This window comes from Triturus cristatus, chromosome 7 (genome assembly GCF_964204655.1).
Source record: "Triturus cristatus chromosome 7, aTriCri1.1, whole genome shotgun sequence".
In the NCBI taxonomy this organism is placed as follows: domain Eukaryota; kingdom Metazoa; phylum Chordata; class Amphibia; order Caudata; family Salamandridae; genus Triturus; species Triturus cristatus.
The window spans coordinates 812,273,980-812,296,069 of record NC_140590.1 but is presented as its reverse complement, the minus strand read 5'-3'; the positions used below and the strand labels follow the sequence as shown (position 1 = coordinate 812,296,069).

The 22,090-nt window shown below is 44.0% G+C and overlaps 1 protein-coding gene across 1 annotated transcript in view; it reads right to left on the bottom strand.

Moving 5' to 3' along the window:
* CCDC69 (coiled-coil domain containing 69) overlaps window positions 1–21,823 on the bottom strand; it is a 127,979-nt gene extending 106,156 nt beyond the window's left edge. The window contains exon 1 of the mRNA XM_085617681.1: window positions 21,630–21,823. Coding sequence (XP_085473807.1) covers window positions 21,630–21,680 — 51 coding nt within the window. The 5' untranslated portion in view covers window positions 21,681–21,823. The remainder of the gene's footprint in view (window positions 1–21,629) is intronic.
* Between the last annotated feature and the right edge of the window lie 267 nt (window positions 21,824–22,090).

Here is a 22,090-nt window from a genome sequence, read left to right as displayed (position 1 = left end):
ACAACCTTTACAAAAAACAAAGAAACATATGTTATCTGTGCCTTTTTTTATACCTTTTGCCACTATACTTTTGTAATCAACTTTTTGAAAGGGGCTTCATTTACATACACTGCGCAACTCAGTAGGCTGAAGCCCCAACTGAGTTCCCAGTATAAATTGTCCACAAAACCTAAACTTTACAACAGAAGCTAATGGGTAAACTACCAGGTGGGGTTGTTCTGTGAACCTGCTGGGGCAGAGAAGATTTGTCCCAACAAACCACACCATGCAGACAAATGGGGGAACACCACGATTAGAACTCAGGTCCGAAATATCCAGTCAGCTCAAGGACCACAACTACCCTTGATGGAATTCATGTCTCTTACATCTTTGCCCATGGAGGCATGGACCTGCAGAGCTTTGCACACATTTGCCTACTCGGCTAAATGAATTCTATAATGGAAAACCCCATGGCCTGCAAAGTGTCTACCTGTGAGAATGTGCCTCAGCAATCTAATGGTCAAGTGTACCAGGTCTAGTTTCCTGGCTACTATCTACGTAAGACAAGAATGCATTGCAAACAAGACATCGGTTGTTAGGGTTTGTGATTTCAAACACGCCCAACAGCCTTACAGGGATCCAGCTCCTTCGCTGGTCAGATCCACACCCAGCAAAGCCCTAAAATAAATATACTTTATAAGGAGCGCACGGGGAGCTGAACTGCCTCTTGGTATGAGGAATGTTCAGGGAGGAGCTGGGGGCTGTCTCTGTGCAACAGACTGGGGAACCCCTGGCATAAAGGCCATCATTGGATTAATCACTTGCTCAGTAATCTATGTTAAGAGTGATCCACACCTACTAATGTGGGAAGTTATGAATATTAGTTAATTCATAAACATTTCCACCGGCGCCTGATCAATATTGCAACACTTAAAATATGAGTAAATACAATCTGAGCTAGATGTTATGAACACTGGAAGGGTGCTCGAGCCTCTTTGTCTAAGGCACAGGATTAAAAAGTGATGGATGGCTTGGTCGAAGTAATCGCCGCCTCTGGTAATTACTGTGGGCCACGTTCCAGCCAATGATCTGTCTCTCACTGCAAGAGTGCAGCGAGAGACGCACACTATTAAACCAGTTTTGGCCCTGCTACTCAGAGGAAAGTCCAGCCCAAACTGGGGATCCACCTCTCCTGTGTACATGAAGACAACCCCTAATTCTTCAAAAGGAAGGTGCACCAGGAAAGAAGGTCAATTTCGCAAGATTAAGTCCATCATCTTCATTTATTAATCCTTTGTATTATATAAATTTAAAAGTCAGCCAACGCATTTCGTTCCTTGAAACATAAGAACTTCATCAGGGCTTAAAACAAAGTATGTCGTATTCACAATAAAAAAGGTCCTTTTGAACACAGACCGCAGGTTATCTTTGCTGTTCAAAAGACGCTGGTTTCGAGTTGGGTTAAGATATGTGTAGTGAAAAATCTTACACAATGCAGAAAGTTTGAAGCGTTTATTTCCAGTCAGTTTTCGCTCTCTCGTTCTGACTCAACCGCCAGCCATCTCCCACGTTCTAACCTCCGCTCCAAGCATCAGGGTTCTACCATGGAAAGACAAAAGGAGGGGGGATGGGGGAAGAAAGAGGGAAGATCCTACCAACATGGAAATACGTGAGAAAAATGTAAGGAAGGAGAATAATGGCAGATTACAACAATATGGTCCCTGTGTACCATCTGTGGACGGGATGCACTTAACCCCTTGATATGATGGTTGTCCTAGAGTGGTACAACACCAAATATTTTCAACTACTGTGCATACGACATACAATGTCTTAAGCCCTGATGAAGTTCTTATGTATCAAGGAACGAAACGCGTTGGCTGACTTTTAAATTTGTATAATACAAAGGACTAATAAATGAAGATGATGGACTTAATCTTGCGAAATTGAACTTCTTTCCTGGTGCACCTTCCTTTTGAAGAATTTCCTGTTCCTGGTCTCCAGTGACACTTAACAGCGGCAAGTGCCAGAAGAGTTATGCACAGCACATTACATTTCAATATACTGGATTGAGGTGCAACACCTATGGTCCGCCGCTATTAGCTTTTGTGTGTATCCATGAAGGCAACCCCTGACATGTTCCGGCCGTTTTTGGCCTCACCATGGAGGCACACCCTACGTTCTAGGACACAGTGCGCTACAGACCTAGTGGACTACGTTTGGACATGCACATCCTACTTCTGGTGACTTTCTTAAAGTCATGGATGTAGCCTAAGATTTGGGGCTGGACCGGTCCTTTCGGGGCATTCTTGGCTCATTTGTATATTGATGGCACCCTTTTGTAACAGCACAGACTAGCCAAAAACTGTGGAATAATGTGCACCCCGCGTAATTCATGGTAGTTTAGATTAATGTACACATCCCTATTTATCATTTTTATGAACTTTCTGAAACCCTACACGTTACAAAGTAACGCAGTGGCTGTGTTTGGGTTTCGCCGGGAATCAGCAGGACTCGAGGTGTAGGCACATGTACTACAGAACGTTCTGGCCAACCATCTTCCCCCTGCCAACAGGGCAGAAGAAAACAATAGAACTGATTAGCTTGCATTAAGACTAGGCAGGGGCGGAATTTCAATTATGCCACAGTGATGGGTGTAATTTCGGTAATTCTGTGTTATTCTTGGACACGGAATGACAGATAACAAGTTTACGCATGCTTGCGTAATTAGGAGTAATTTGGGGGGGAAATCCTAACGCAGGAGCAAACTTAGCAAGCGTGAGTGGCTGCTTGAGCTGCTGTTTATGTTCTGTAGAATTTAGCACTATTTTCTTAGTGCAAAATATATTTTTGCTACGATTTTGTACATTAGGGTGCATTTTGCGCTAGGAAACTACTGCTAAATGCTGGGAGTACATTGGAGAAAACCCCTACCCTAAGTGTACATTTTGCGGACATGAGTGTCTGCTCGTGCTCGCTGTTCATGCTCTGTTGCATTTAGGGCTATTTCTTAGCACAAAAATGCCCCTCGCATCCAATTTTGACACAAGGGTCATTTTTGAGCTAAAAAAAAGGGTCATTTTTGAGCTAAAAAAATTGTGCAAAATGCAGGATTACTCTTCTCACGTGATTTTGCATAATCTCACACTAAATTTTTCGGGTAATTATACATGATTACACTACACGGAATTAAGCACGTTATGCTCACCCCCGACTGATGTGTCTGCAACAGCTACTGCAGAGTAACATTCACATTTAAAAACTGTGCTTCTCGCCCTTCCAGGCCAGGATAAGTTTTAATTTTGTGATCAACAACTTGGAAGGTCATATATACACAAAGTCAAAATCTTTTTGTTGTGATGGAAAATAGTAGATCAGGGGACTCAGCTATGTTCCTCTATTTAGCAGCTACTCTGCATATTTCTAATTGGGGAGTAAAATGGAATGAGACCGTGGGTGAAAGTAAGCAAATTCCCTCTTATTTTATGGTTTCAAAGGATGAAGTAGGGAAATCGCTCAATGCCCTCCTTTTATGTGTTCCCGGCTGTCCCTCATCCCCAAGATAAGGAATGTGTCTATTTCACTCGTGCTTTCATGGTAAAAAGCCTTTTCTGTCAAATGTTAGATGATAACTTTTGTATTGATGGAGAGTCAAGTGGTGGTGCAGGCAGGTTCCTGTGTTCTACCTTCCAATTCAAGAAACAACATTATTTATTAAATTATACATATATATATATTTTTTTTAAGAGTGTTATATAGCGCGAATTAGAAGATATCAGATATCAGAGCGCTTTACATGAGCACCAGTTTCGTTACAGATGGACACATTCATTTTTGTTAGACACAGGGAGATTTAAGTGATTTGCCCAGAATCACAGGATGTTGAGCGTCGTTGCCAAGACTTGAACCCGGTTCCCAGCTTCGAGGTCGACCGGTCTAGCCGTAAGGCTACATCTTCTCCTTAGAGTGGAGTATGCTTTTCAAATTCCCTCTATGCAAATATTTTCATCAAGGTATGGTTAAAAAGAATGCTTGAGAAGAACAATTCATGCCAGACATAAAGGCTGCCAGATTAGCTTTTATAGAAAAGATTTGCTAATCAGATTTGGTCAAATAGTGGCAATAAGAAGCAAAGGTTACTATGAGCATTCTCTACCAATTTATGATAGGTAGGATATATATATGTGGATTTGTGAGATACCAACACACATTTCAACAAACACATTTTCCAAACTCATTAACACATTCCTAACATGCCCAAACAACCACATAGAAACTAAATAGTACATATGCCTGAAAACACCACTGGAATACATTCTAATGGAAATGATAGAAGCAGGAACTGGTGTCCTAATACAAACATGACCTGCAGAAGGCTGCACTATTTCATCTTTCCCAGAAGGCAGACAAGAGGTTATTTTTTTGTAGCACAGAGAAGATTTTAACAAGACCAAGTTAATAACTGTGGCTCTGAGAAGCAGGACGGAGAATGGGGCTCTACGAATTGGAACACAATACCCATGGTGAAGAAACAGTATCAGAAGCAAGTAAGCTTTCCTTCCTCACCATGGTATTCTCTCCAAAATCAATAAAAGGTAGAAGAGAGCAGGGGCGGCTCCTCAGCTATGGCTGAGGAGCGTCGCCCCATATTTAAATGTACTTTAGACCCTAGAAGCCTAGATTTTAATTGCACCTTCAGCACATAAAACAAAATGTGTATGACTGTGAATCGCTGTAACTAAAACTGCAAATTATGTACAACAAAAAAGTTATGTGTAAAGACGAATTAAGAAGTGTGTTGTTCGGCAATGCCATAATGCTGACTTACCATCTCAACCTCCTGCCAGGCTTCAGGGTAAGATATCACATAAGAGAGTCATGGGAATACCACATGGAGGAGATGGAGAAAGGGGCACTGGAGACTACCGTCACGGAGAATGATAGCTTCCAGGTTCGGGTCTGGAACACGCTGCCCCACCAGCAGGGGCATAACACAGGCCCCCGCAGCCCCCCGCGGTGTGGGGGAAGGGGGCCCCACGCTCCAGGCTCCCTATAAGCGGAGGGAGACGGCTGCGCCTGCAAGCAAGCCTCTTCAGCCTCCCCAAGTCCCTATAAATTAAACTGTGCGCGCACACCACGGTGACGGCCTCTAAGCCTCCGAGTCTTCCCTCTCTTTCGGTCTTGCTCCTCAGTTAGTGAAAACCGAGACTTCAAGAAATGGGTATTACCAGCCCTTTCCTTCTTGGATCCAAAAAAGAATAACATTTTTGCTGGAAACGTTGTCTTTTTCTGACACAAGTGCAGCCTCCGGGTGGAGAGGAATAGAACATTCCAAATGTGAAAAATAAATAACTAATTAAAGCAAGATAGAGTGGTTGCAAGGTGTCCAGGTTGATTTATTCACACCTAAACACATTAGCGCTACTTTACAGTGTTTGCCAGTGAAGGGATACTTTTGTTTTCTCCTCTCCCTTTGAACAACATTGTTTTCCCTGTGTGGGAAAGTGCACCTTGCCTGGAGGTACTGAAATACCTGCTTGATGGGTGAATTGGAAAACATAATGTGTACAGCGACTGTGTTTTTACGAATGAGGTCTTTTTAAACCATACTGCCTATGTTTTGAAAGGATATAAGCAATGGGCACTGAAACGGGTCCCTTCTGGGCCCTGTAGTCATGGCCTTACCTTTTCATGCAAAAGCACTCACTAATTTCAGAATAATGAGTGTAAAAGGAAAAAGGTAACCATGTTGTCCCTACTTACATTTCACATGCTTTACCTAATCTTGCATTCCCTATGAGTGTTTGCTTTTTCTAGGATGTTGTTCATTCTTTTTAGGCAGCATATTGCTCTTGTCTCATGCGTAATTAGAATTGAGTCACATCCAGGTGTTTATAGCGGGTCAGTGCAGTGCAAGTTTCTCTCAGTGGGGCAGTATGTTGTTCAGTGGGGGAGAGGATGTGGCGCTATGGTCAGAGCTGCTGAAGTGGAACTGGTAAACCAGGTTCAGCCTTAATGACCAGGCTCCCAGACCACTCTTCTGAGGGAGCACATTCCTGTGCTACACCTTAGAAGACGCCGCAAGATCTTAAAAGCCCTGGTGTCTTAGCACCAGCAGGTGGACCCTAGCGGTGGCAAGTGTGGATTAACCTTGAAGGCCTGTCTTCCACTATCCATGAAGTTCACCTCCAGTCTTGGAGACAGACCTATGAAGCAGCACACCATAGAGTGGCAGTGACTCTGTCACTGAGGTCACAGGACCCTTGAGCAGGGTGGCTCTAGGGCAGTGCGACCGCACTTGGCGCTAACTTCAGGTGGGGACATCGTGTTTGTAAGTATATTATGGTTTTAAAAGCACTTGCTGCCTCCTTCCTGGTCTCCAACATTTTTGGGCAACAATAAAAATGTCTTGATAACTCCAATGATTAATGTTCTTAGTAGAGAGAGATGGTGTTTTGTCTAGTGGAAGGTTTGACTCATGAAAAGGCATGGCAGAGGTGTAATGTGCATGCTTCTAAGAACACGTGCCATGCATATCACAAAGTGCACATAATGTAAATAGGTCAGTGGGTTACTGATTTTGCCAGAGAGACCCTATTGTTACTTGCAGTTAATAAGTTAAAATCCTAACATAGAACAGTGAGCTATTAACTGTCATGTAAGAGCTGCATGCAAACTCCAAGGTATAAATTAGAGCGTTATGTTTTTTCCCCAGTCTTCGATTATCCGAATGTTGCAAAAAAGGGTTCCTTTGGGTAGAAATCAATTCTGATTATTAAAGAGAACCCCTAACCATGGTATTATGTTTTTAATTCTGAGTTTGTGTTTCTGCAGACCAATCACTATTAAACTATGCTGCCTACTAGTATGGTTGTCATGTGACTCCTACACCTTGTAGTCCTTTGTCTTATGTAACATTTCCTACACAGTGATATACACACATATGAATGATTGTCTATGTGTAATATGTGTGATGTAAAGTGCTCTGGTACCCTACACTGGTATTAGTGGTGCTGTAAATTTTCTGATACTTTATTATTTTGAAATTTTTACACATGCTAACAGTCTCTGCAAAGATTTTTCCTTATTAGTACTAGTGGAACATACAATTGCAGCAATGAGAAAGTTGACCAGTCAACCTTTGCAAAGGGCCCTCCACTTCACAGCAGCACAAGTCACATTTTTAGTAACTTTTGATGTGTTTGAGCTATAAACAATTTATTAGTTAAAATAGTCAGAATATGCAGCAGATGATGTATTATGTGGCAAATATGGCAAAGCCATAGTTATGTTGAAAACATTTGCAAACTAGGATATTTTGCCAATCATGTTTGAACTCTCTCTCTAGGCATCTTGAAGCTGGAAAACTCCTGCATCCATCCCAAACTGGGTTTCGCCCCTCTCAAGGGACTGAAACAGCCTTACTGGCAGTCGCGGAAGACTCTAGAAGGATTCTTGATGCAGGTGGTTCTCTAGCCGTGATATTGTTAGATCTCAGCGCGGCATTAGATACGGTTAATCAATGTAGCCTAATGCATCGACTCAAAGATCTTGGTGTGACAGGAACAGCCCTGAATTGGCTGTGCTCTTTCCTCGAGGGTGGATCCTTCGAGGTCTTCGAGGGCGAGGCCATTTCAAGCCCTAGGCCCCTTTTTTGTGGAGTGCCTCAGGGGTCGTCCCTGAGTCCCACTCTCTTTAATGTTTACATGGCTTCTCTCGCGGACATTGTTCTACCCTTTGGGGTGCATATAATTACATATGCCGACAACACTTAATTAGTGGTGGCATTGAACTACAAAAGCAGTTCCCCTACTTGTCTTGGCCCATGCTTCGAGAAGGTGATGGGGTGGATGTGCCATTCCCATCTTAAACTGAACGGTGATAAGACTGAGCTTATGTTGCTCGGTTATCCCTCCCCCCTCGAGGTTTCCTCTATCTGGCCAGCATGTATGGGACCTGTGCCTATCCCCAAATCTGAAATAAAGAGATTGGGTTTCTGGCTTGATTCTGAGCTTAGCTTTAAACCCCAAGCAAGGAAAGCTGTTGCCTCCTACTTCGGTATTCTAAGACTGCTGCGTAAAGTGTTGCCTTTGCTACCCCCTCAGGCAAGAAAGCTCGTGGTCCAGGCACTTGTCTTATCCCGCCTGGACTATGGCAACGCTCTTTAGCTCGGTGCTCCCTGTGCGGTCTTTAAGAAACTTCAAATCATGCAAAATTGTGGCGCAAGGATTCTTGAGGGTACTCCAAGCTGCCAGTCAGATAAAGCTGCACTTAGGTCTTTACATTGGCTTTCTATTCAGGAAAGAGTCCACTTTAAAGCCCTCTGCACCACCCATAAGATGCTAGGGGGTGTGGGACCGGCTATCATTTCTTCCTTTGTCCAGCCCTTCCAAGCCAAAAGGCGGTTATGTTCGAATGACCTCCACCTGGCGTCTGTTCCCAGAATCAAGAGGTCCAGAAGTGTTGGCTGGCTCTTCTCTTACAACGCCGCTAAACTCTGGAACTACTTGCCGCTTCAGCTACGTAAAAAGCCAGACCACACCGTCTGCCGCAGGAGGCTCAAAACCTGGCTTTTCCCTAATTGATTGCCACAGCTTAGTGCGGTTTCTGCCCTAGCGCTGGGATGCCTTCGGGTAACCAAGCGCTTTATAAATGCTATTTCATTTCATTTCATTTCATTTCAACTGCTCTTGTGGAAAAAGGGAGGAGAAGTGCTGATGACAGAAACTCCATGGCTGGGAGACAAATGGCTGGCGATTCCACTTTTAAGGATATTTGGGACATTCTGTGATTGGAAATGTATCCCACTTTGTGAATGTATTTTAATGTCAATAACACATATTTAACCTTAAATAAACATGTGTATCTATTGGTTAAATTAAATAATGTAATAAGCTGTAACCAGTTAGTGAAATGGGAAACGAATACCAAAAATTGGGATATTTTGCTCTTTCTGCCACAACTCTCACTCCGCCCACAGACCCAATCCATTGGTTATTCCCGCCTTCTGATTCTCCTCCCACAGTTCCCCTACTTTTTTCCCTCACTTCGACCACTGCCTGGCACTAACATGCATTAGAGACAACTGTGGGCTTTTACCACTGGGTCTCTTAGAGAATGACACCTCAGGTCCATACACGGGGGCTAAACACAGCACGTTTCTGGGTTCTCCGCCCAACGTGTTTGCTATTTGACGCCAGACTTCTGCAGCTTGTGTTGAGGAAACTAAACATCCCCTTGTGCTTGTATAAAACATAGCTGCCATGTGGCATTGGCACCATGTCGTGTCCATTCGTAGCTTTTATCCAACAACAATTTGCATGCTGGAATGTTTAACCCCTTACTTAGATGGTCACAGCACAACTCCCAGAATGCAAGGCGCTGTTGGCTTAAAATCCAGGCCTGGCTTGCGGTGTCACACGTGATGATAGAGCCATTTGGAGGCAATGGTGAATCTGTAATTTAGCAGGCGTGTCTATACTCTTAGTAAATTGTAAATACCCCCAGTCTTGACACACTGAGATCTGAGGCCTCTGTTTGTTATGAACTAATGCCCAGTCTGGTGGTTCAGGTCAGTCCTTGTGACGGAAGCTGCTGGACTTGTTTTTACCATGGACTTTGAAAGTATTTTCACCTTGATGCAAGAAGAAAGTTGGATTGTTTTACAAAACATGCTTGATTTTTGAATATTGCTGGACTGATGATTGCTTTATTTTGCACTTTGAAAGTATTTGCACTTTTTCTTTTGCTTTACCAACTACAGTTTGTATAGATTGTCATTAGGTACTTGCTGATATGGTTTGTTTTTATTCTACATGCAGTGTTATTTATGGTGTTACTTGCACTTATCTGTAATACGTGTACCTTAAATCTTGTATTTAGCATTGTTTACACTACAGAAATGATAAATTAAAACAGACAAACATCTGCCTCAATGTTCTGAAGCACCCAAACAGTTTTCTTCCTCAGCCTTGTTTGCCTGCCTGTTTTGCAGTGCTTACTAATAAAGACATTATGATTGAAATTGCTTCCTCAGTTCACGTTATTATCATGCACAACCCTTGACAGTCGCTAGTGTGTGGCATGCAGATAATTCACCAGTCTATTTCTCTTGACTTTCGCAGGATACTGAGTTATAGCTTGTGTACTTCTCATATATATTGTCAGTTGAGTTTTTATGGAATTGCAGGTTTGGGTTGGTCTTTCAAAGTTTCAAGGTATTGGCAATTCTATTTCAGACCCTTCATAGTTGTTCTTTGTTCTTCAGCCATAGGCAGTTCCTGAGACAATAGGACCCCTCCTTGGCATTGTTCTGATTGCTGCCTCAATTAAATAATCTGCTTTTGACAGTATTGTTACAAATGGCATAGCTTGTATGTTAAGAATGTTTCCCACTTTCTCATTAGAACTTAGAGAAAGACAATATAGAGGCATTTCATTTAAATGTTAGAGGTTTCAAATCAAAATATGCTAGATTTCTGGGTGGTAGGGCAAAGTGGTAGATGGCGGGCCGCGCCGCCGGGGGAGGGGGGCCCCCCTCCATGTGCTTTGCAGGGGGGCCCACTCAAGTTTCGTTACGCCACTGACCACCAGCAGAGGACAGGTAGTTGCCTGCCAGGTACTCCTGCAAAGCCCTATAAAGAGTTTGTGGATGCAGAACACCGGCTCTGGCATGACCGGTTGTTTTGACTGCTTAGCTTGACGTTATACTTTGCACCCATAATTCTGTTACCACACCTTTTTGGTTGCCTTGGACTGCCTTATCCCACTTCCTTGTACTAATCCCTGTGTTTTGTCTTGGTCTTATTGTAATATTTGACTAGACTACTCATCTGAAATTATTCCATTTATCTACTGTGATTTAGCTTTGGAGAACCAACCTGCTTCGGACCTGGCTTCAGATTTCCCCTTTTTGGCTCAGCAATTATGATTCAACCTTCAGGTGGAAGGAGTGTTAATCATCTTCGTTATCGGGCACATTTCCGGGCTAGTTACAGCGCACCTCCTCTCACACTGGCTAAACCACATCAGGTATTTCTACAGCACTTACTTATTACAAAGAACCCTTCTTCTGTTATCAAATACTAACTCATTTAGGTTTCCTCTATTGACTGTGAATTATACCGTGCCTCTGTGAAGTTGTGCCATCCGGTACCGCAGAGAAAACAGTCCAGGTCTTCTACCAACCATCCTGCCTAAAACACAGGGACTGCTCCTTTTCCAGGGCGTTGGAGCATCGCCTCCCTTCCCCAGCGTGAGGCGCTGTGCTATGCATAATTAAAAAAAATTGTGTGTGTGTCTTTCTGCTCACTCCATACTCAATATGGTGCAGCCTGCTGGGAGGGCTGGCCAATCCAGGTGATTGGCAATGCTGACCGTCAGCGTCAGCTAAAGCTTACTGCGTATGACGGGTTGGATAGATCTCTGATCTCGGCCAACCTGACACGCGCACTTCAGGTCTCAACCCCATGCTCTGTTAAAGAGCCAGAAGGACCACAGCACATACCCCATGGTCTCCTTTGGAGAGCTGGGTTCACCCGCTCAGACCAATCCTTGCTGTGCGCTCATGCTGCTTTAAATATTAAAAAGCATGAGAACAAAGCCTGGATTGGCTCTGGACAGGCTAGCCTATCCCCGCGGGTCTAAGCGTTCAAGGCAGCGCAGGCGCAGGATGAAAGGACAGAACCAATAACTGTGTGGCTTTATTTTAGAGCTGCACAGTAATTGGTCAGGTTATGTGAGTCCCAGAGAGGTCCACCTTTGAGTACCTAGACAATTTAGGTTCTTCTGTTTTTTACCCTCACAGATACTATAGCTCACTACCCCCCTCTCGGACCCATGACGCAAACAATACCTTTGTACTGAGTAAGAGTTCAGCCCCGTTTTTCCATGTTGTTGTTGTGTTTTACCAACTTTATTTATAGTCATGCACTGGAGCAAAGGCGCCTGGCAAACACTATGTGCGCTCGTTTCAGCATGCACTCCACTTGAACGAGTCAGCTATTTTTCGGCATACACAATGGCAAAATAGCCTCCGTCGACTGCACACTGCTGGTCGACCAGTCAATAGAGTTCTATTTGAACTTTTTCACAGACACAAATAGTGCGAAGTACCGTAATGAAAGACACCTATAAATGTACAGGTCCTCTTAGCCCTTATGGAGCACCGCACCCTACTGTGGGAGTTTTTTTAACCACATAACGTTATTTGACACTGACTCCCGCGTCACAGCATGGGCCTACCATTTGTGTTCACCTGAATCACATAAAGTATAAGCAATTCAAGTGACACAAAGTGTCTGTCTTTATATGTCTTTATGTGTGTTATGTCTGTTTTTTTCTTTACAGGCGTTACTAGCCCCTGAATTATAGGATGGCTTTTTGCGGTATAAGAGTAAGTTGTACCGTTTAATAACACCACTGGTTAGGGTGCACCTTAGCGTGTGCATACCGCCGTGGTGTTCCCCATGGTCCTGACGAATGCTTAGCCAACTAGGCATGTTAAGCAGAAACATGTTGACCTATCCGTAATTAGGACGAGCCTTGTCCCACCTAATTGGCCGGCTCTTGTCCGACTCACTTGTTTTTATTCGGTTTTTGGTTTGCCAGGATTAAATTGGTTATTGGTTAAAACCATTTACCTTTTAAATTTTCACCTTCCGTTCTATCACAACCAGCTCCGCTGTAATTCAGGCGTTGCAGCACACCAGAGAGGCATTCGGCCTCTCTGGTGGGAACCCGATGATGAAGCATGTCACCAACTAGGTTGGTGAGTGAGGGTTCTTTTAAAACACTATTTTGGTTTTTGCCCACGCTTTTTCTCTTATTTTGCTCCTTACCTAGTTCACTCTTTTGTTGTTGATTTATTATTCAGGTTATGTGATTGCCTGCTTTTCCCCCTCATGCCCAGTGCTTGTGACGGCATTGTGCACGAGGGGAGAGAAAGCAGCCCTGCTCTTGAACGACGCATCCGACCCAAGGCCAAGAGCGCTTGCAGCGGCCTGGTGGCTGAGTGAGTAGAGGGTGACGGCTTCTCGTTCTTATAAATGTAGGCAACCGCCTTGAACAGTGAGAATAAACATGAAGAAAATATAGAAGAGTGGCCAATGATTACAACAAAGATTTAGCAGCTGGCCGAACTTGCAAGATTACTACAATGTATTCGAAACTTCCACAAATATTTATATTTGACCCCACTGCTGATGAGCTCCCTGGCAGCTCATGTGGGCACCAAATCAAGTACATATAACTTAGCATTCAGAGATTAAAATGGATTCGACAAACGAATCCATTGCACTGCGCCTCCTCAAGTCTACGCAGTCAAAGTCGTCATCGCAGAACATATATCTGTAGACGCGCGTCCTATAGCACAACCGATCGATCATTATAAACAGCTGTCTCGGTATAACCCAGCCATGTAATACCAACTCAACCTATAGTTCAAATGTTAATTCAAAGAGAGTTTCTGTTTTACACTGCGATTCTCCTCTCAATAGCAGCGCTCTGTAAACTGACGATTATCAGATCAACTAAAGGTATCAATTTTGCATTCATGTGTTTGTGCCAGAATTACAGGCTGCTAAATTAGCATAGTTTTTGTTTTCTCTCATCAGGGGACAGGCTGTGGCATTACGGTCAGAGATGCTGACTTTGGAACTGGGGAACCAGGTTCGAGTCTCGGCGTCGGCTTAACATCCTGTGATTTTCAGCAAATTACATAATCTCCTGTGTCAATTAAAAGGAATGTGACATTGTGTAAGGAACTAGGCTGTCAAGTAAATCCCTCCAATACCTTCAGATCGAGTTTGTGCTATATTAAAAGCTCTCCAGAATGAGTATTTACTAGGAATAACTTAATTTCAGTGGCAGATGTGTTCAAGCAAAACTTGAAAATCATTTTCTACAGCATCTTCGAGAGTGATTTTACAGAAAATGTTTGAACTAAAAGAATATGAAAATTAGTTTATAGCTTGTCACAAGTGCTTTTTTATATCTTGGAATAAAAAACTTTTGTGAGAAAGCAACTGTCTCTGTTGAAATAATCAGCAAAAAGCGTACATCTGACTGGCTGTGCATGGTTCAGCGCATTAATACAGTATCCACCTGTGTGCTACATTTAAAAAAGTGTTCTATTAGCCTATATTATCAGAACATTGTTGTGTTGCATTCAGTTAGCTCTACGAGGCCCAGCCCTACAGACGTTACACAGTGTAGTAAGATGGTGAAAGCCTGATGAAGTAATCATATGTGTTATTTGTGGATTCAGACCTTTACCCTCCGTTTGAAAGCGCTGCATGCCCGTTCTTTTATTCAGTGTGTTACCATCACTTTAAAAAACTAAAAATAAATATTGACTTCTAAGGGATCAGCTGTTTGAATTCAGTTTAGAGCCTGCGATCAGAGCAAGCAGCACGTAAGGATGCAGCCTATGCATGTTCATATATATATATGGTGTTTGCATTACTGATATGCAGCTTGAAGGAAGCAGAGCCATGTGTACTCAAGCTATGACTGGATGATGATGTTTATAATTAAGATAATTTTTCACACATCTGTAAATGGTTGCCCTGATGTCACTCTTCCAAACTAAAGAAATGGTATTTTTCTCAGCTTAGAATAAACATTTAAGAAAGAAAGATATTTTTTTTTTAATTTAGCCAAAAGAAGAAGCGTAAATAATTGGCCATTCCCATTGCTGCTGCGGTGCATATTTGTTTATGATTTTAGATCTGGGTGCTTGAATGTAGTGACTAGGTCACTGGTGTATTTGTTGTTATGAAGAGAGTGAGAATAAACTGGTGCATGTGGCCTTGTAGAGTTGAGGTAACAAACTGACACCCTATCATCAGGAGGGTGGACTAATGGTCAGCTAGGGCAGGCCCTGGCAGGTGGCATGCATGGTGTGAGATGACTGGCCATGTGGATGGTTGAGTTTGGCTGAAGTTTGCTTTTGTCACAAGTGCCAAGCTGAAATGTAGGAGTTTTCCAGTCTGGAGGGTGAAGCACATGCAGGTGACAGGTCTGGGGTGATGTCCAGCCACACTGCACATTATGAGTGCGAAATGAGAAAGGGGTCCTCTACAGGGGCCTAAGTAGACCGCTGCTTTTGAGGGGGCGGGGGCACTAAGATTTTGAATGAGTGGAGCAGAACCATTTTGTTTGCTTCACAAATCTTCTTGATTTCTCACTTAACTCTTTATTCAAATTTGCTTTAAAATGCACATTTGTACACTCTTTTTTAAAAATAACTGTTCTCCAGGTGGTTGCAAACTCCCCCAACCCTCCTTATGTCAGTCAGGTTCACTCGCTTTGCTTGCTCGCTATGTAAAACTCATCTTAACCTTTTACTCCTCACCACTTTGAAATGTCACCAGCCACCACTTCTAAAGCAAGTGTTGTGCATTCTCTGTCTGATACCACACCCAGTTTTCATCATTTGAGAATCAAGTACTCCTTACTGTCCTGGATTGTGACACAGGGAGTGGAACCACCTACAATGGGCAAAGATGGGATTAAACCTATTACCATTTAAGCAGCGTTACCAAGGCTCGCCCATCACATTGTGGCTGTTGTAATTTGGATTCAACTGCAATCTGGAAACATGGTTTTGTTCAGTCTACTTCATCTGGAGTTTAAGATACTCCTGCTGACATACAAATGAATGGTTCAGCAAATAAACAGAAAATAAATATAACATTCAGAACTCGCACACTACTTCTTTCAGGCACCGGAACCTGCGACCTGAAGATTAATTAACTGAAAATGAATTCATTGTATCAAACCATCAACCTCCAGAACAATCTCATTGGGATTGGAGCCTGCATCCTGCTGATTACACGGCTTCCATTTCAAGTGCTCAAATGAGATATCTACTGCCAGCCTCTCTCTGGCTCTTTTGTACAACAAAGAATTCAGTTCTAGGCGAGATGTGTAGATTTTGATTTATTCCTTTAAACACAGAGGTTTATAAAAGTGCCTTGGACACACAGACGAAACAGCATCACCTGGATGTGCTTTACAACAAGTGTAATTGCTAAACTCACATTCTTAAACAGCAGGACATAAAAGGCTGAGTTGGCCCTTCCCGTCTTTGAGGCTGTGGACCTCTGGGGTACAGCAGATCTCTGGGGCAGACGTGCCAGGCACTGAACTCTGCTCCTTGGATGGACCTGCTCCAAATAAGTCTTAAAATGTGTTGAGTCAAAGACATTTTTAAGAGGCCTCCGAGTGTCTCAGTACTGAGAATGCTGCAAGCCTGAGACAAGCACCTGGAAACCAATGCCTGGTGCACGCCAGAGGACAGACAGTGAGGGCTCTGCGGGGGCCCAGCAGTGGGAAAGCAGTGTACAGTGAGAGGCATCATGCAGAGCCACAGTGCTTGGATTTAATGCCATTAAGTAGTACAGTGGTGAACTGTGGTGTAGTCAGCTAGGGATGTACTAACAGGTTAAATTCCAATACTGTTCCTCCATAAGAAATAAAACGTAGTGCCTTTCCATGACACTTAGTAAATGTATATTACATATACTGATGCATGCACGGGACTGTTTAGTGGGACTCCAAATGCAACTGCCCTCAACGCAGTCTGAACCTTCCGATACTGGCCATCACCTGCAACTCTCGCAACAGGCACCTGACTAGAAAGAAGAACAGGTGAACATTTACAATCCTACTGTTAATAGGATTACAAAACTTTGAGTGAATTAATAATGTTAATGATAGCACTTTACCTTCATTTTGAACTCCTCTATTTATGTTTGTGAGTTCTATTAACTAGGACTATTGACTAACCCCGCTGTCAGTTACGCAGTAATCCCCAGATACTTGTATTGGTTCATGTTGAGGTTATGGTTTCTATATGAATCATGCACTTAGAGTATCAGCCTTCCTCCTTCTGGGAGCTTTAATGCCTCACAGCTCTCTAGCATCGAAGTAGCCCCACTCAATCCCTCTTCGCCAGCTCTTGACACAGCCCTGTTTTTTTAGGGAATTCTATTGACCAATTTTAATGGACGCCGTGAGAGTAAAGCACCTTTTGCACTTATTTTGTAAAGATATCCTGGGTGGACAGGCTCCGGGCATCCTACGGTCTTTAAATCCCGGTAATTTTGCACAAGAGGTGTGCGCCCGGTACTGTTCGATATGCACGGCTTCCAAGCCCTTCTGGAGACCCTGACTGCCACAACAGGTGGGAAGCAAATTCAAACCTTGCCTCATGCTTCCATGCCTCCACAACACATACAGAGGCCTCAATCTAAGATACTAGGTACATCCATTCTCTATACTACACCAGGTTAAGCAGCTTTTTAGCATGGACCCATGATTTTCCCTGTTGAAACTTCTGCAGACTTTACCTGGCAGCATTACCGCAAGGAAAGCATGTTGGCGCAGTATAGTTATTTTGGTGGGCGGTGTTAGCTGCTGGTATTCCTGCATACTCGCCACGATGGGTAGGAAAAGTATGGAATTTCCTCTACACATAGGTTAAGCAGCGGTGCAGCACGGTTATATTGCACAATACAATTGAAGTAATAGGGAAAATTCCCCCACACATCTTACTGCTAACAGCATCACGTGCTTCCTCTGCACAGCAAGACAAGCAGTATAGGCAGGTGTCCTACACACACAGCGCGGCTAGCATTAAAGCTTTCTTCACACATAGCATGAGCGGCAGACAGTAAGGATTTCCACTGCCTAAGGATGCAGGGCAGGCAAGTTTTCTACACATAGCAAGATAATGCATGGGCCAAAATATCTCCACATACACCATGAGCTGCAACACCAAAACCCTGATCCACAAACTTCACAAGCAGCAAAAGGGTTTGCCTTCTCATCCTGGGCATGTGCAGCAGTAGGGCAAGCTTCCCTCAAATGCAGCCAGAGCAGCAGCAGAGCAAGCCTCCGTCCCACCCAGAGGGACAGATTCACAAAAGCATCAGTGGCTACCTGAATTTGTACCACAGGAGAACACTTTATGTATTTTTAAAAGCCTTTGAGAATTAGCCCCTAAACACACAACATCCTATAGGTAAAAGTGCAAAGAGGGCACAGTCGTCCCTGTTTGTACTACATGTAGATGTAACTGGGTGAATATTCCTTGAATATTTCATTTTTTGATATTTTGGGGCCAATTCAGAAAGGCATGTAATAGTATGTAAAAGAGTACAACAGGGCAGGCATATTATTGTAGAGAGCTGCTCGTTTATTGCTTATATATGTGCCTCTAACCTCTTCGAAATAAAGTTTGGAATTCCCCATGGGTGACGTAAGCACGTACACAAAGGCACACTGTCTTGATGCCACTCCCGAAGATGATAAAATGAGTACCACAGAGCTAGTAACACCTGGTGTTTACATTTAAATTGCTACAACGCTGCAACACTGTGAAGTAAATTTCCCAGCCTGGAACGTGCTACCTGGGGTTATTCATCAGCTATAATCCATACAACACTCAAGAATTGGTCATTCAAGAAAGAAATCATGAAGGTAAGTCAGTGACGATTAAAGCGCTGTTTGTGATAATGTCAGTATAAGGCACATTAATAAACGAGTATTAAATCAAATTTGCTTCCATGAGAATCATGACAATCACTCTTGTCTCTTTTCCTACTATTACCACAAGATCATGGGAATTGCCAAATACTTAGTGAGTTTTGTGTAGTTCAGTATGAGCACACTCAGACTCAGTGTGAGCACAGTCTGGCTGATCAGGTGAGCCTCACACCTTGGAGGCCAGTCTCACTGCAATCAAATGCTGTCATAATACTTCCTACCAGGGAAACCAAATTCAATAAAGCAAATTTTCATCAAAAAAGATCAAATCTCGCACAAGAAGATGCCTGAGGTTTAGTGGTAGGAAAAGGTCTTTGTACACCTGGTAAGGAGCGCCCTGCCATGCGTGACACCTATAGCCGACCTAGGCTTTTTCTCCAATAAAAGACTGCATTTTTTGGCGAACTGTAACATAGTTTCATTAAAATGTTGTGAGATTAAACTTTCAGAGTGAAATGTGGGTTGGGTTTCTTGTGTATCTTTTGTGTTTTTGACTGGGCGTGTAATTTGCATGAAAAATTCACCCAAGATTACAACACAAGAGCGGGTTTGAACAGGAATGTTTTCTTTGCAACAGTTTTCTGCGAAAAAGTCTCTTCGAGACGTTTCATGCAAGGTGCACAGCGGTTTCAAAAAGTTACCCAAAATGCATAATTCTGAGAAAGAGCAAATTGTTGGCTAAAAAGTCAAATCTCTAAGTGTTAAGCATGCCACTGGGGCACGTGGTGGCTACATTAGCTCACAAAGGCGGCCCATGACCAGAGGGCTTGTTGTGTTTTTCTTGCAGGCAGTCCAGGAAATTCTGCCCTGCCATCGCTCAGTTACACTCTCTCTGCCCCAATCCTACAACGCAGTTAAAGAACTTTCGACGTCCATATGGAAACGGAGCCAGAAAGCAATGCTTCCACCATACCCAGGGCTACTGAAATTATGCGGGTTTGCAGCCACTGTGTTTTCTGCATAATTATGGGTACGCTGCTGTTACTGGGGTGCTAGTTTTGTCCAGACAGTTCTGCGGGTTAAAATGGCAGATGGTGAAGTCATAGTGCCGCAGACTGGGATGAATTACATGCTTCATATTTTTATTTCTTCTGACCCCATAATTTAGTCAACAATTATACATCATTTTTCCTCCATCGCTACAAGAATCCAATGGGCCTGACCATACCAGAGAGCGGGTCATTGATATTATTAAGGAAAGAAACAAATGACTTCCCTCAACTCAAGCAGGGAAAGGAGCTCCCCGAGGGATGCTCTCATGGATTACAGAAGAGAAACCTCAAGATACTGTGAGACGCTGAAACTGAGTTCGCCATGAACTAATGAAAACAAAGAGAAGAAAGGGCGCTTTTCAGCTGTGGAGAAGAGAGAGGCACTCCATCCATCATTGGCGAGCACTTCTGTGGTGACACGGGACCGCATGCATTATTATTATTATAGAATTCACTAAAATGACACGGGGCCTTCAGCTATTGTCACACGCTAGAATGAGGCAGGTGAACTAAAGCTGTTATTGAGATGCACTAAAGGGGAGTCTTATATCATCCACTAAAGACACCAAAAAAGGGATAGTCCAGCTACTGCTGGCTTGAAGTAAATGGAAGAGGCGGGGCTTTAAGTGGTCCGGGTCTCACCGGTGCTGAACACCGGCAGTATTTTAAAGGGGGCCTGGAAACGGGTCTCTGTTTTGTGCCCTGGCACAGGCGGTCCGTTTTTTCCGGACTGCAGTGATAGCAGGCACATCATGTGCGCGTGCTCACAGTGCTCACGTCCCACTAGTGGAGAAGTGACGGCGTGACGTCATGCCAGGAGAGCGTTGTACGGGAAGGGAAATCCTTATAAGAGTCAATTTCTCTCTGGAATTCCCTTCTCTTTTAGAAACTCAAGAGCAACAACATTGTCAGTGGTGTCACCAGGGCTTCAAGTGGAAGCTTTTTCAGTATTTTACAGGACCCATAGTTGCTGCTTATTTATCTTATGCAACTAACAACCATTGACAAAGCCAATAGTCCTGACTTGTAGGTATGATGTTACTTGTTGTATCATATCTGGATGCAATGACAGAAACAGCAAAATACAAGTCGGGCGGCACACTATGCGAAGCACAGATTTTAGCTGGTTTGTTTTTAAGCCGCGCCCTTAATTACATTGGCTACGCCCCTTTGAGAGGACCCCCCCCCCCTCCCACACACACACACACACACAGTTTTTTCATCCCACTAAAGCCCTGGGAAGAGACTCTCAGCAACTGTTTTCTACATTACTGAAAAGTCCCCCGTCATGTGCTGTTTGTTGTTATGTGAACACATACTGCATGCACTAAAGTTACGCACTACCCTGGAAGAGGTCACCTAGGTGTCATTGCAACACTCGTAGGAGAAGTCTGGGGGCTTCCAGCGATTATTTTGATGCAGTAAATATTTAAAAAAATATTCCGTCTCGGAGCCAGAAACAAGACACGGGGTCAGTACCTATTATTGTGCTTTTAAGGGGAAGGGGTCTTCCCTCCGGTCACTGTGATGTTCTGAAGAAAGCCGCGCGCACGACAGCAGAAAGGGTCCCTCCGGCTATTTTAAGGATGCGAGATAGAAAGGGAGGCTTGACAGATCCTGACATCATTGACAGGAGGTAGGATTTGGGGCGTGGAGGAGGCAGGGGCTATCAGAAGCCACGCCAGTGCGTGCCCTCGCACCGCAGCAGTGTGGGGGAGGATCGTGTGTTTTGGAAGAGGCACCGACTCAAACTTCTCCCGTTAAATTAATCGAGTAGAATGTATTTTTATGCGAGACAAGGAATGAAACTACACGAAAAATCATCCCCTCTGCTTCCTAACATCGGATCTTTCCTGAGCCGCTATCCGTCGACCCCCGACTCTACATAACGGAAACCTCTCTACTAAGATACCCGGTTCCCACCAGCACGGCTCCGTGCCCTCCTCTCCTCCTCCGGTCCTTTAGCCCCCACACCCTCCCTCGAGCTTCCGTCGCCCCCCCCCCCCCGTAGCCACCCCCACCCACAGCCACTTCCTCAACTTGTGCAAAACGTTTAATAAAAAGGAAGCTAAAAATAAACAAAAAAGATGCGGATTTCCCGCCCGTTACCTTCCTCCGGGGTCGCAGACAGCATCTCATTTTGCTGCCCTTGCACCCCATGCCGGGCTTCGAGGGGTGTTGTTACTCGGGGTGCAGGGAAAGATGCTGCTCCATTACCCCCACCACACGAACTCCACCACTTCATGCACTTTCCAAGTCTGGCTGACTTTAGGCCAGTCCCCGCGCCCCACCCGGAACCTGACAAAGTCATGAACTTCTGCACCGTAAACATCAGAAGAGCGGCGCGTCCCAAACGCTGTCTGGGTACTGCTATACACAGTACCTGGACGTTAAGCAGGATCAAGGTTTAAGGCTGACGGTTTGTTGCTCTGTTTAGGGGGTAGCTTTTTCGAGGTTATACCTTTTTGGCAACTCTACATCTATTGATACTTTTGGAGGTGTTTTGTCCCTTCGGAGGTAATGCTTTTTTCTGCCAGGCGGGGATGGGGCGGCGGGTCATTACTGCTTTG